Source organism: Lissotriton helveticus, chromosome 5_1, assembly GCF_964261635.1.
Source record: "Lissotriton helveticus chromosome 5_1, aLisHel1.1, whole genome shotgun sequence".
Lineage (NCBI taxonomy): Eukaryota > Metazoa > Chordata > Amphibia > Caudata > Salamandridae > Lissotriton > Lissotriton helveticus.
The window spans coordinates 1,478,302,567-1,478,318,170 of record NC_136065.1 but is presented as its reverse complement, the minus strand read 5'-3'; the positions used below and the strand labels follow the sequence as shown (position 1 = coordinate 1,478,318,170).

The 15,604-nt window shown below is 47.4% G+C and overlaps 1 protein-coding gene across 4 annotated transcripts in view; it reads left to right on the top strand.

Moving 5' to 3' along the window:
* The window catches only part of ST7L (suppression of tumorigenicity 7 like), a 1,501,068-nt gene that overhangs the window by 514,123 nt on the left and 971,341 nt on the right, over window positions 1-15,604 (top strand). For all 4 annotated transcript variants that reach the window (XR_013594902.1, XM_078644468.1, XM_078644466.1 and 1 more), the window contains exon 10: window positions 4,763-4,835. Coding sequence is in view for 3 of the 4 variants with exons in the window: in XM_078644468.1 (XP_078500594.1) it covers window positions 4,763-4,835 (73 nt within the window). In the remaining variant the exon portion in view is untranslated. The remainder of the gene's footprint in view (window positions 1-4,762; window positions 4,836-15,604) is intronic.

Sequence of the window (15,604 nt, the reverse complement as noted above, 5' to 3'; positions counted from 1 at the left end):
TGAGTGCCCCTGCATTCACTGTCGCATCTAGCTTGTGGAGAAGAGCAAGAACTCATTCAATAATACCCCTTTCTCTCCTTAACATCCGTTATTGCAGGAGAAGTACTGCATTGGTACTATGTTGAAACTGCCTCTAGACATCACAAATAACCTTTCATGTACAGCGACACAACATCACACTTGTGTGCCACATACCGCTAACAGTGGGATAACTGAAAAATGTGCCTTGTTTGGAAGTTTGGTACAGATTGGAGGCTTTTTCATGGGTTGTAGAATTCTAAATTGGTATCATTCCACATCAGCTGAAATCCCTACAAAATGCCAGCTGCCGAATGAGGATGTTGACTCTCTAGATGGACAGCCTTCAGTGGTGTGAATGTCTCCTAAAAGAGGAACAACAGTTGCAAAGTTCTCTGTTTCTGGAATAGACGGTATGGCCCTGTACCCAGAATAAAAAAGAAATGATAAAAGTAACAACAATGTATGAAAACATTATGACTGTAATACCTAATAAAAGCTATCAAACATAAAGTAGTTTTTGATTTGCGATGATGTGTTAAACATAAGTGGGGGGTTATTTGCACCATTTGAAATCCTTGATGGGACTCTTTCTGAAGTATGCTTAGTAATAAAATGAGGATTGTATTGGTCTGTCAAGCTTCCTCTCAAAACACAAAAACAAGCTGTGGGGTTCTGGAAAAAAACAATCTATATGGCTATAGTTAGACCTATAATAGTTCATCTAATTAGGTTCTAAAGATTATCCTTATCCGGAAGAGCAGACTCTCACCTCCCCCCAAGGTGGCATGTTTCATCATCTGGTCATGCTATATTTTGGGTGAGGTGTGCAAAACCCAATGGCTACATCAGGAGCTCTTTTGGGGGGCTTTTCCCCATTTTTTATGTGCAGTGGTGAAAAGACCACTGCTTTAAACCTCTGAGACATGTTAGGAGTGTAATTTCTGACTGGGTGCTACAGGATTAAAATTACCTATGACTAACCTGTGGAATATTTGTATTATTAATTAATTGTATTCATGGTACGATTAAAAAGCAGTACAGGTTATGGACTAGTGGGACATAAGTATCACATAAATCGAGCGCAGTGGTCCACATAAATATTGCCTTGCAGCCCTACCAGGTCATTGGCATACATCAGGACCGATCATGTTCGTAGGGTTATTTCTCTATTTGATATTTCTGCAGCCACAGGGGCACAGATGTCTCTTATATTGTTAGATGCTCAGAAAGCATTTGATCAAGTAGAGTGGGGGTATCTGTGGCCTAATCTAAGAGCTAAGGGATTTGGTAAAAGAATAATAACTGCTATGCAGGCCATGTATGTTGAGGCACATGCTAAAATTCAATTAATGGGGAAGGAGTCGGATAGGATTAAAATTACACGGGGGACGAGGCAGGGGTGCCCATGCTCCCCCATCTTATTTGCTTTATACATAGATCCCTTGATTAGATCTTTGTTGGCGGATCTTGCAAATAAACCAGTAGTCACCTCAGGCTATCATACAAAAGTGCTAGCCTACGCTGACGACATCGCGGTTGTCACCCCAGACCCGCAGAGCACTATAGATAAGATCGAAAGTCTAGCAATAGAATTTGGCAAACAATCAGGCTAGAGTCCAAACACTGACAAAACACAAATTGTTTGTACCAGAAACACACAATTCCAGGATGCACGGAGGACAGATGCAGCTAAGTACCTAGGGATAATTATTACAGCAGAAGTGGGTTCAACGTGGGAAATAAGTTCGGCTCCGATTTTTAAAAAAAAGTGGAGGGGGACCTCAAGCGGCTGGATAATTTACATCTCTCCATTATTGGCAGAGCAAATGTCATTAAAATGACTATGTTTCCTAAGCTGTTCTACCTTTGCCGCTGTATGCCTATAGAACCGGAAAATTACATATTTCAAAAGGTAGAGGGTATGTTTTCGCAATTTATCTGGGGTTATAAAAAAGTTAGGAGATCATTAAATTTATGACCCTACCGCAACATCAGGGGGGGTTGGCAATTCCTAATTTTACATACTACTTTTGGGCTGTAATGCTGCAACACATGATTATATTATTCAGACCTCAAAGTGAGGGTATGGCAGGGGTGGAGGAGGCCGATAAGGAGACCCCACCAAATATTTATGAACTAGCAGTTGGCAACTTTGCTCCAGGGCTTGTGTTAAGGCAGCTGGAAGGCAGTTATTATAAGAAAACACACTTCAAGATTTTAAGAACTGCCTGGAATATATGGTGAAACATTAGTAAAAATGTGGAGATATCTAAAATCCATAGATATATATATATATATATGGCACTCATCAGCTTCTCCGGCCCTCTTGTATGATAGCATAAGTAAATAATGGGAAAAGGCAGGTATAAAACAGATAGGGGATATTGCAGATCAGAATGGGGTCACCTCATTAGAGGAACTCCAGACAAGATTTGGGTTACATTCAAGCACAGTTTTTAAATATATACAAGTGAGAAGTGAGGGAGGTGATAAATAAGATGGTCTTGCAATACATTAACTTGGGTCGAATTCCGCTATTAGAACTTTTGATGAAAAAACCTATTTGTGTTAAGGACGTGAATATAATACTGTTGGAGGCCACCTGGATGACATCTGTAAAGTTGAAAGTGCGTGGGCAGCAAAATTGGACAATCCCGACATAGATATCTGTAGGTCACTAGAACTTTCTAAGAACATTTTTCTAAGTGCAAATCTTAAAGCCCAAATTTATAAAACAATGTTTAGACTTTATTTTGTCCCGGCTAAACTTTGGACTTGGGGGAAATGGGATAACAATAAATGTCCAAGGTGTGATCAAGGACCAGCTGATATAATACATATGTTCGCTGATTGTGATAAACTGCTGGCCCAGAAGGCGGGTATTGAACAGTTCCTATGTCAAAATGTGGGACGGGCAGTAACCCTTACGTCAACGTTGTTAATATTGGGATTTGATGAAAGATCACAGCTAAACCCTACTCAAGGATATTTATGTTATATGGCTGCAGCTGTCTATCGTATTCTGATAGCTACTATGTGGAAGGATGTAATGCCACCAACATATCAGGCATGGTAGGCAATACTACATCATGTATTTAATCTGGAGATGGCTTTGTATAAGTGTAAAGGCCGAAGGGGGAAGATGAGGGGCCGACAGATATGAGGTTTGTTGATGGAAGAATAGGGGGAAGGGAGGGCTAACGCCGCGCTCTGCAGCATTCGTAGGGTGCTCACATCTGAGTTCCTTTTATATGTCCTTACTGTCTGGGCGGCCCCAGTGAGTGTCTCTTAGGTTTCTCTCTTGTCTCTTTTTAGTCTTCAATTTCATGTCTTCTGGTGTGTTGTTTCTTTTGTTTTTTTTGTTGCTCTTTTTTTGGTGTATGCATCATGTTTGTTACTTTGGTTTGTCATATATAAAAGAATGTGTAATTACTGCTTACTAGAAAATAAAAAGAAAGGACCTATCAAGTGTACCCTAATCGAAATAGTTTGAGCGCCTTATCGTATAACTAACAGTAAAAACAAATAGATGCTTGGGTCCTATCACTACCTGGCCTGGACCACTCTACTTCTCAGAAACAAACAAATGACCAGATAGGGATATTCAGCAAATATTAATAGGCACCTAGACAAAAAATTCAAAGTGCATGTGATTTATTTCACATTAATTTAAACGTTTTTCACATTTTTTAGAAAAGATGTTTCATCATGTCGTGGAAAGAGACATCAAATTTCCAGTGTGGCACATTTTACAGAAACCTATACTACAAACAAGTTCGAAAAAAAGCACAGACAGAGTAAAACAGATAACAAATGAACAAATAAAATGCGTGGACACCGTTCACATTAACACTGCCCTACTTCAAATTCAGAGGACATCAGTACTTGTGTGAAACATACAAGACAGGCGGAATTATCAACGTTCAAAAGTTCCTGCCTGAATACTGAGCTGAAGATAGCCTGATGTTCTGCGGGGTCATTACACCTATGGGGATAATTTCTTTGTGCTGTTCCCATATATGTTCCCCAATGCATTAGTAGACTTCAGCCCCAATTCCAACGCGTTTCAAACCCTGCTCCGTTCTAGGGTTGTCCTCAGGACGTGGACTGGAGGGTGTTTTAACTGGTGTTACAGCGCTGCTCCCATGAGAATTGTGAAATCCATGGTAAAACCGGTCATGTCATAAATCAGCTTCAATGAATGTTTGGCGTGAGAGATTAGCAATTCTGTAACAAAGTCTCATCCTCTGTGGACTGCAGTAATTTTAGTTTTCTTTTTCTGCTCGGTTCGAAAGGGGTCCGAATGCTCGGGATCTCCCATTATTCAGCATGTCTTCCAAGGACCGTGGCTCATATAACTAGACACAAATCAGACTCTCAATCAGCAGTGTGAGTACCAGCATTAAAATCTGAAGGGTAAAGTTCGTAATGGAACGTACTTCTTTTCTAAAAAATTATTTGGAACCTACCCTTAGTTGTTCAGGGCCCTATGGGTTGTGGGGACTCTGTCTTGCAATCACCTGGAGACCACACCGACTCCTGTACCTATCACTGGCAGTCCACTCTCCCTGAGCCATGCCACACCTTGTTTTTGTGTATTCCTCTTGTAGTAACCATGGGTAGTTTGAGAAATTATTTTTGTTATGTTACATCCCAGATGTGAAATGGGCAAAGCTTTTACTGTTTGTTATATTGATGTAATTTAGGATTCCTAAATAGTGTGCCTTGATTTATGTTGCAGATATCAGCCTTCCAAAATCTGCAGCAATTTGTTACACAGCAGCACTGCTGAAAGCCAGGGCCGTTTCAGATAGGTGAGTAACACCACAAACTACTCCCATGCAACATGGCTTCTATGTCTGAAATCAACTGTTGGATAGATTTATTTGTTTTTCTACTCTCAGGCTTGTAAGAGTTTGTTGCACAATTTCAGCTTGGTGGTAATCTTTGTGTTTAAGAAGTAAGTTTATTTCATTAGTTGAAATGATGTACCTTTGTGCATTCTGCAGCAAACTGAATTCTCACCACTGTGAGCATTTAAATCATTAATATGCGAAGCCAACAGCCTTTGGGACTTAGTACAGCATTGACAAGATGCTGTTCAGTATGGCCAAAAGTAAATTATAAAATTAAAATGAGAATTGACGTGTCCACTTCATTTTGTAGGTGTACATGTGCCTTTTTATTAATGTATCGATCCGAGAAGGCTCAGTAAACAAAAACAATGAAAAAATAGTAACTTGAAAGTGCCTTTTTTTTGTAAGTTGCTGCAACTTTGGCAGCATTTTGCTGGTCCTTTCCTCTGTCTGCTCTCTCCCCCCACCCCTCCACTAAAAAATGAAACATTAAAATAACAAAACGGGTGGGTGTTAAAGGAAGAGTGGATAATGGTTAAGCAACTGGGAGTTGTCGAGGATGGGGAAAAGTAGAACATGAGGGAGTGCAACACTGAGGGAGAAGCACCAGAGCGAGACAGCAAAATTGAGCACATGGGGTGGGTATTTGGCGTGGGGAGAGAAGTGCATGAGGGCAGTGCTAAATTTGTAAAGAATGAATGACTGTGCCCAAAGCTCTGCCCAGATGCCCGCGACCGGTACTATTAAACATCAGTATGCCAGTGCCTGGCTTAAATCCACATCATGCCCTTCAAGCCACTTCCAGACTCACTCTGCCCATTTATCTCACTTTTGCAGAGTTATGCTCTCCTACTTTAATACCCTTTGTGTGTTGTTCTTTTGCTCGCGGTCAAAATACAAAATAAGATTAGCAAAAAAGCACTCACAAGAGAGAGAGCAGGAAAACATATGCACTCTAAGGAAGTGCTTGAGCAAAAAGAAAAAAGTTATTCCCTAAAAGTGAGCAGTGGAGGATAGGAACAGGCCACTAAGAGAGGTGGTAAAGAGGCTATGCTCCAGTGGATGGGCAGGCGCAAGATGGACAAGGAAAGCCATTGAGTAACAATGAAGCAAATGAGTGAAAATCAAGCCAACCAATGGTAAGAAGTGGACTTGTACAACCCTGTAAGTTCTTGGTATGTCCAGAATAGCCCTGTCTGATGGGCTTAACCTAAAAAGCACATTATGCCCATAAAGAGAAGAAATTCATTTTTAACATTTTGGAAGTATATGGAAATACCACTCTTTAGCTATTCTCCTCCTCGCTGTACAGTAAAATAAATGTTGTTATCGGAGGACCCGATTGGTGCTGTTTGATTACGCATTGGTTTACAAATGTGAACATCCCTGCACTAGGCTACTACCCACTATTTCAGTAACCCAATAAAAAGATATGTTGCAAGGAAACGTTTATACACATCAGCGGAAATTCATGATCAACTAGCTTCATATTAATGCACCCATGCACCTTTACTCTTTTCACTTTTTTTCTTTCATTGAAAATCCTCTTTCAAAAAAACTTTTTACTTGCTATATCAGTGCATTTCATCCAGAATTTCTTTACAATGATGACTTTTTTTTTTTAAAGGTTTCATTGAACCAAACAATCACATTGGCAATCATGACATGAATCATACATTGATGTTACTATCATTTAAATACATAGGAGCAAAAGCGCATTTCCTATAAAGGCAGTAATACATCCTTTTCATCATCAGTTACAATTCCACCCTATTACCCTGACAATGATAACTTTTTAATCACATTTGAATCAAAGTACAAGTCCCAAGAATAGGTATTGATAATCTGATACAGTCACAGCCAATACTTGTTTCGTGGCTCGCCAACTGTTTCATCAAGTCTGTGAAAAGTGAGCATATAAAGCATAATAAATATATTTTAATATATACAGCGTTCAGGTTTTTAAAATAAAAATATCACATAACAGACAGAAAACTAATTGTGTGTTTAGAGCTCTTTTAAACCTGAAAAAGGAATACTACAAATCAAAATAGAGTGCTTGCAAAAGGATTTTTTTTTTAAAACAGATTTTATTAGTCAAGTAGCACATATCAAACAGCCCCCTGTAGCCCAGAGGCAACTGCATAATCATTACAACAGGTTCATAATCGTTCTTGACTGTACGGTTCAAAGTGCATAGAACGCCCCCCCTTCTGTACTCCCAACTCCCCCCGAACCCCCCCAGGTCACACAGGTCCACAGCTTCATGATCGCAATTGTGCAGAACAACCACATACCAGAAGGCACCCACAGTCCACCCCACCACCCTCGCGACACAGTTGTTCGTCTTCGTATGCAATCCCCCCTAATTCGGCAGTACCTGCTCGTCCACCACAGGAGGGTCCAGCCACAGTCCCCGATATTCTGCCCACCTGTTCCAAATTTTATAGTGCTTGCGTGGACATCCCCTTGCCACAAAAATAGGCTGCTCCAGGCCCATGCAAAAATCAACGCCATTTTTCCAAGCCGCTACTGATGGGGCCCGCGTCGCTTTCCATGCCTGTGCAATATCTCGTTTTGCCAAGGTGCGCCCTAATAGTAAGAGGTGTCGCTTATACCTATTCCCTCCCACCCCCGCCATTACATGCAAAAGGGCCAACTGCGGTGTGCGGGCCAGCTGCCACCCCAAGACCTCCGAAAGACATGCAAAGCCCCCCCAGAAGCGCTCCAGAGCAGTACATAGCCAGATCGTGTGTATTTAATGTGCCATCCGCCTGATCACAGCGCAAACATGTCGGTGAGGAAATCATCTCGGCTCGCCAAAGGCGCACCCTGGTGAAGTACACCCTATGAAGGTACTTAAATTGGACCAGACGAAGTCGCATCGCAATGGCCGCCCCACGCGGGGACGCCAGTGCCTCTACCCAGTCCTCCTCCTCCAGCACTTCCACTGCAGCCTCCCAATCCCCCCTCAGCTTCTGAAGTGTGTGGGAGCAGTGCCTCACTAATGTTTGGTATATACGCGAGATTTTTCTATCTCCCAAATCTCCCATGAATAATTTGGCCTCTATAGGGCTGAACTCGGGGATGTCCTCCAGCCCCCGCAAACTCGGGAGTAGCGCGTGCCTCAGCTGTAGGTATTGATAAAACTGTGTTGGCTGCAAGTGGTACTCTTCTTGTAGAGTCTGAAAGGACTTAATAACATTGTCAGTCACTACATCACCCAATGTGGAAATGCCAATGGCATCCCACCCCCTGAGGCCCGACAGAGCAGCCAACTGGGGCAGCCGCCCATTGTTCCACAGTGGAGTTTCCCGGGTCTAGACCCCCCACCAACCCATGCGCCGCAGTGCCTGTTTCCAGATTGCAAACAACACCTTCATGGCCGGCGGTAGTGCCCCACGTAGCCTGGCAGAGTACAGTATAGTGTGTAATGTGTGCTGACCCATCAACCAGTGCTCCAACGCATTAGCTGGGTCCCCCCTGTCTCCATTCCACCAGTCATTAAGGACCAATAAGTGCGAGGCCTGATAGTACGATAGAAGGTCAGGTGAGGCCAGCCCCCCGCTGTACGTAGAGAGGAAGCATGTGCGCACCGCCACCCGCACCCCCCCCCCCTCCCACAGAAACTGCCCCAACACCGAGTTCACCGTGCGAAACCACCGGGCTGGAATCGGGAATGGGTGATTCTGCAACTTGTATTTTAAATATTGCCGACCTACCGAACAGCGTTAGGGGCATACGAGACCAGGACCCAATATCCACCCGCGTCCTATCCCACACCGGTACCAAATTACGCTCCCATGCCACAGCTGGAACCTCTGACAAAACCACCCCCAAGTACTTAAGTCCCCCTGCAGCCAACTGTACCGTGGACGCCCACGACCCCACTGTCGTCTGCCCCTCCAGAACCCACAATGTGGATTTGCGGGGGTTCATGTATAGGCCCGACGTCTCCCCAAAAATCTGCATGATCTCCAGCAGTCTCGGACCTGTTCTATCTAGGTCCGTTAGGAAAAAAAGGACTTCATCCGCGTAAAGGGCTATTCTGTCGGAAACACCTGTGTCCCACTGAAACCCATGGACCTGCGCATCTATGCGTACCCACTCCGCCAATAGCTCCATGGCCAGAGCAAACAAGTATGGCGACGGCACCCCTGCCGCGTTCCCCTCCGAATCTCAAAAGCAGAGGAGACCGCCCCCGCGACCCTGACCGCTGCCGTGAGACCAGTATAGAGCAACTTTATGTATGACAGGAAGCGTGGACCCAAATTGAGCCTAGGCAGTAGGGCAAACAGATAGGTCCAGCTCAGAGAGTCAAACGCCCTATCCATGTCCGCTAGGAACAACGCCGCCGGCTCCCCGGCCTGCCGGATCGCCGCGACCGCGACCTGCGCCCTTCTGATATTGTGCCGTGTAGCCCTCTGGGGCATAAAGCCTGCCTGGTCTGGGTGTATGAGGGACGGTATATGCGGCAACAGCCGATTAGCCAGCGCCTTCGCCAAAACTGTGGCTTCCACATTTAGGAGAGAGATGGGGCGTCCAGGTTTCTGAAAGACAACCACTTCTGCATGCCTCCAATCCTGAGGGAGTGCCCCTTCCTCCCAGGCCTCCTCCACCACAGCTCTATAGTGCTTGGCCAGCTGCAAATTATACCGGCGAAAGAATTCGCTGGGGAACCCATTTGGGCCGGGGGCCTTCCCGGTTCTCAACTCTCCTAGAGCCACCCCCAATTCCTCCTCAGAGAGGGGAGCCTCCAGTTGGTCCCGCTGGTCGTCTGACAACGCCCTGAGTGGCAGGTCCGCTATGAATTTGTCTATCATGGCTGGCTCCAGGCATTCCCACGGGGCATACAGGTCGGCAAAGTATTCGGCAAAGCTCTCCGCAATAGCCAGTGGGTCCGCCATGCTTCCCCCTGCCGTGTCCAGGATTGCAGGCAAAGTCTACGCATGCATGGTACCCTGGCACAGCCGATGTAACATTTTCCCCGACTTATCCCCCCATTGGTACACCCTACTACGCGTAGCAAGCTAGGCCTGCCGCGCCTCTTCCATCAGCAGGGCTGCACATTCTTGTCTAGCCAGAAGTAGCTGCCTCACCCCCAGCTTGCTGCCCGACTCACGAGCCTGTGACTCGAGCTGCTCTATGCGGGTTTCGGCTTGGACCAACTACTCCCGCCGCTGCCTGCGGGCGGCTGTGCACCATGATATGTCCACCCCCCGTTGCGTAGGCTTCAGCGCCACCCAGAGCGTGGCCACACTGGACACGGTGCCCGCATTCTCTTCCAGGTAGTGGGCAATGGATTCCCTCATATGGGTCGTATATTCTGGTTTCTGTAAGTTCCATACAGCCAACCGCCAGCGGAAGGGTTGCCTGATCCTCCCAGTGTCTAGCTCCATAAAAATGGGGGAGTGGTCTGAGAGACCTCGTGGCAATTTCTCCGCCGCCAGAACTCTGCCCACCCCAGCCCTGGACACGAACAGGTAGTCTAGCCGGGAAAAGGTCTTATGCACTGCTGAAAGAAACGTATATTCCCTGGCCACACCGTGCAGCCGCCGCCACACATCCACCCAATCCATTCCTGTCACCAGTGCATGAAGCTTTGTGGGCACGCCGCCCCGGGACCCCGAATCAGATCCTGACCTATCTAATGCCAATTGCATAACATCGTTCCAGTCCCCCCCCATTACTGACACATCATCCGACATCTCCGCCCAAAGCAGCCTCAACTTCTCTATTAGAGTCCATTGCAGCGGAGGCGGCGCATACACACTGCCCAATATAATGGGGAGGTTGCCAATCCTGCCCCGAATAATTACATAACGACCCTCCTGGTCATACCATTGCTCCTCGTGTGTGTACTGAACCCTCCGGTGTATCAGGATAGCTACTCCCCTTGACCCCCTAGTAAAACCTGAATGGAAGACCTGCTGAAAGCCAAAACGCTGCAAGCTTAGGACCCTCGTGCCCATGAGATGCGTTTCCTGCAATAAAAAAATGTCAGTTCGCTGGCGCTTCGCATGCCGGAGTACCGCCCCCCCCCCGCTTTACCTTATCCAATAATCCCCGAACATTCCAACTCACAATACGTAGGCCCTGTTGCTGACTCTGCCCCCCATTATTCAAGTTAGCCATTGGAGAGACTGTTGTTGTGCAGTACGAGGATTAAGCCGCGGTGGTATGTGTGTGAGCCCCATCGTGCCTGTAGGAAACAAATGACCTGGTGACCTAAAACAACCCCGACCTAACCAACCCCCCCACCACATACCTCAACCCCAACACTGAAGTATCTATCGCAGAGGAACTAGATCCAGGACCCCAACAGGAGGACCAGGCCCGCCCCAACCAATGGATCCCCAATTCACAGCCCAACAACATGTGATAGAGCTCCCACCAGACCACAACTAGTGGAAGCACAAGCCCAGTTCATGGCAATTTAGCAAAATGTCTCATATGTTCCGCCATGCAGCTGCCGCTGCCCCCATCAGTTCTCTTGGATCTGTTCTTCCGGAACCGGCGTGTCTCGGGAGATCACCTCCCCGAACCTCGAGCGCCTCTTCCTGGACCACGACCGCCGCTCCCTGCTCTGCCGCCGCTGATCGGCGTCCCCTGGGGGCATCTCTCTCGTCGGGGAGTCAGGATCTCTGCCTGGTGGAGTGTGGGGTCGAAGCCGGACCGTCTCATCTGTCCATCGGAAGACCTTCTCTGGACTGTCGAAGAAGTGGGTGCGCGACTGGAAGACCACCCGGAGCCGTGCAGGAAACAGGAGGGCGTAGGGAGGTTTGAGCTCACGTAGCCGCGCCTTCGCAGCCATAAACGACTGGCGTTGCTGTTGGACCCCCCCGTGTATAATAAGGAAAGATCAGAATACGGGCATTCTTATGTTTCAGGAACGTATCCCTGTTCATATAATTGAGGAGTTTGGCGATAACTGGCCGCAGCAGGGCCCCCCCAGGAGGTCTTTGCATGAGTGCACGGTGGGCGCGTTCTACCACAAAGCACCTTGACAGCGACTCCGACGGTAGCCATCCCTCCAGCCACGACGTGAGAATGCGCTCCATATTGCCCTCCTCGCAGCCCTCTGGAAAGCCAACAAAACGGAGGTTGTTGCAGCGAGCCCGGCCCTCCGCATCCTCTGCCCGAAGTACCAAGCCCTTCTGGACCGCTTCCATCTTCCTCTTGAGTTCCGTCATGTCATCTTCAACACCCGAGATCCGTGTCTCATCCTCTGAGATGCGGAATACTGCATTGCGTAGGTCTTGGTGCAATAACATGACGTCCGCCCCGATCGCGCCAATCTTGGCATCCAGCGTGTCTCTGGCCTGAGTGATGGCGGCCAGGAGGGCCGCATTATCCGGCATCGCACCCTGTTGTTCCCCTGTCACTCCAGACCCCCCAGTCGGACCCGCAAATGTATCCATGGGCCCTTGTTTGGTCGTGCCGCGGCCACCCTTCTCCCTCGTCATATTGTCAGGCCCAGCTGCACAGTCTGCCGCTCGCTCCAAAGGGTCCACTCAACGCTCCCCCCGAACCACAGGCCCAGCCAGCCACTCGCCCCTCTGTCATGTCCAGTGTCTAAGAGGGCGCGAGCGCGTCCCCAGGGTCCCTCAAGGTAGGGCGACCAGTAGTCCAATCCCCGGACCCCGAGTGCAACCTGCAGCAGTACCACCCTGCGGCAAACCGCCGTCTCACCCTCGACTTAGGGCCGGAGCTGCATAGTCGGCCCCGGCCGGCACAGTCCTCGCACTAGGGGGGGGGGGGTGGTGTTCTTCCGTGCTGCTCCCACAGTGATCGCCGCCAGCCCACTCCCGCCGCGGGGGGTACAGAGAGACACTGGGGCCCAGTGCACTGTCGGAGTCTTAGGGACACACTGCAGGTCGCGCCGACGAGGGGACCCGGGTCCTCTCCCCACTGTCCTCCCGAACGTGGTATTCACCAGTGTCCCAACTGTAGGCCAAAACCCCACCAGAAACGCGGGCCCACCCTGTGCTCCGCACGGCTGTCCACTTACAACGCCCGTCTGTCCACTGTGGGGTCTTCCGTGCTGCCCCACCGCTCCGCAATGATCGCCAGTCGCCCCCGATGCCAGGCACTCTTCCGTTCAAAACGCCGGCGGGGTCCTCCGATCAACACACCTCCCTCAGGCTCCGCAGCGCAGCCACCACAGATCAGGCCATCCATGGCCGCGCCGCCATGTTCGTTGCAGCCGCCGCACCTCCCAGGCCTCCCCCAGATCCCCGCCACACAGCGTTCCCGGCCAACAGGGGGGGGGAACACCGGGCCAAGTGCACCGTCCGAATTTCGGGGGCCGCTGAACCCCGTGTCCGAGGGGGGGGGGGGCACGCAAGGAGTCAGGCTGCGCTGCCCCTCTCGCCAGCCGCCCAGACCCGCTCACCTCAGCCGCCCCCACCGGTCGCCAGGTGCTGCTTCCTAGCCTCACAGCCAGCTAGTCTTCCGGGCCCCCATGTGCCAGGCGGCCAGTCGTCCCCGATGCCGATCACTCCCGAGAACACCAGATCACCGGGGGGCCTCTCCGAGCCGCGCACCTCCCACAGACTCCTCAGCGCGGCCCGGCAGCCACCACAGATCAGGCCAGCCGCTGCCTCGGTGCCATGTTACTTCCAGCCGCCGCGCCTCCCCAGGCCTCCGCCGGATCGCAGCCACACACCGATCACGGCCAACAGGAGGGGCACCGCTAGAAAGGGGAGCAGCCACCGCACTTAGCTCCGCAGGTCAGTGGCTCTTAAGTCGCCAGATTGCCAGGATAAATTAAGGATATTTCATGGGCTGGACGGAGCCGGCTCAAAGCACGTCCGCCATGTTTGGCTTCCAAGCCACGCCCCCTGCAAAAGGATTTTAAAACTCTAATGAGCATGAGTTTTTTTTCATGTTCCCATTCTACATATTTTTATAGGTCCCAGTGGCCTTCACTTTATAGATTGTTTAGGGTTCCTCTCAATCATGGCAATATATTGAAATTTTGTTGTCTTTTTGGGAGCTCTAGTACTAAGCAGACAACATATCCTTATTATATGCTCTTTTACCTCATGTGAGAAAAGTGAAGAGAAATTCATTGTGTAGATGTGTCTTTCGTTCTCAATGACTTGCTGTCATAGTAGTTCCGTACTAAGATGATCTACAAAACATGAAAATTATGTACTATTTCGAATTCTAAGAGTAAGTTGAATCTCCTACAACAGCCATGTCCCGTTATGTCTTACCTTTCATTACCAAAAATTTTATTAAATCATCTCGACGTCCTATTATGATCCATCAAGCTATATCATGGTTTTAAATTGCTCCTTGAAATGTAAAGACATTTCTGATGAATCTAATGTATAACAAGTAAAAAGGTTTTTTGAAGGGGGATTTTAAAAGAAAATAGTTTTTCAATCAAGGAAAAAGGTGAAAAGAGTGGAGGTTTATGGGTTAATTAATATGTAGCTAGTTGATAATGGCTCCCCGCTGATTTTGTGCTCTATTTTATTGAAATCGACACACATTTTTGCATAAGCGCACACATTCATATCTGTATGACGGGTTGGCACAAGGTGGTGACTTATAAAAAGTACTTTCATTTTATTGTTTTGTTCTACATCCATCTAGTCAACTGCTTGTTCTTTGATTGGGGAGGTTGATGATATCCAAGCACTGGCTAAGCCATTAGGTGTGAGTTTAATGTGCTAACACATTAAAGTGTAGTGGTAACTGACTAAAGCCAGACACATCTAAGAACCCTACCTTAATATACAGTCCTTTTTAGGTCGAGCCTAGACAGCGACCATGCGCTGTCTGCAAGACATGTTGTTATCTCCTCTATCGGCTTTTGGCATGCCCATGAATTGCCATTCATTTGTTGTTGTATCATTTAGAAATGTGGGCTTTTTATTGGTGCATTGGGTCTGATTCTCCCGCCTTTGCATGCTTGGGTTACGCATAGGCGATTTCACTCATTCTTTGCTTGCGTTGGCCATCCCAATACGTCCGTCCGCGATTCCTCCTGGTCATCCTGATCTGCCCTTTTATTTTGTAGGCTATCAACATCGTTTTAGGCTTTCAGGCCGTTTCACGGGGCAGTGTTCTGTTCAGCACCTTCAAAGTGGCAATTTCTGTCCTGTAGCTGTTGAGCTATGCCAATAGCCCTAACTGAAAACAAATGTGACCAATTGCATTTCTAATGCTTGTGTTGTTTCTTTGTAAATTGAAGCTCTAGTGGCATGGGAGCCTTCATTAATGTTTTTTTGTTTCTATGATTTAGAAAGAAATGAAGGATCATAATTAAGGCTCCCAGTTTTCTGTTTTTACTGATTTTTACAGATCGATACAGACAAGCCATCTCTTTTCTAGTCTGTAATTATTTTTAAATACAGAAAAAGGATTTTTTGGGACAATACTCATGACTGTCAATCATGAGTGCTAGGTCTATTACTGCAGATTGACAGGCATGACCGCTAAAACAAATTAACAGGTTTTGTAGTAAAGCTGCAGTAACTGCAGCAGTGCAGCTGTCTAAGTTGTTCTGCAAATCAAATGATTTCCAATTACTGTATGGTACTGTAAACAACTAAAATCCATTGGACATTCAATTCAAACCTGAATGTACAATTGCTAATTAAATAAATGTGGAAATATATCAATTACAGCATCATTTTTTACACTAACCACAAAATAAATATTAATAAATACAAAATAAAATTGACAAAAAAAAAGTGATAAACAGAGACGGA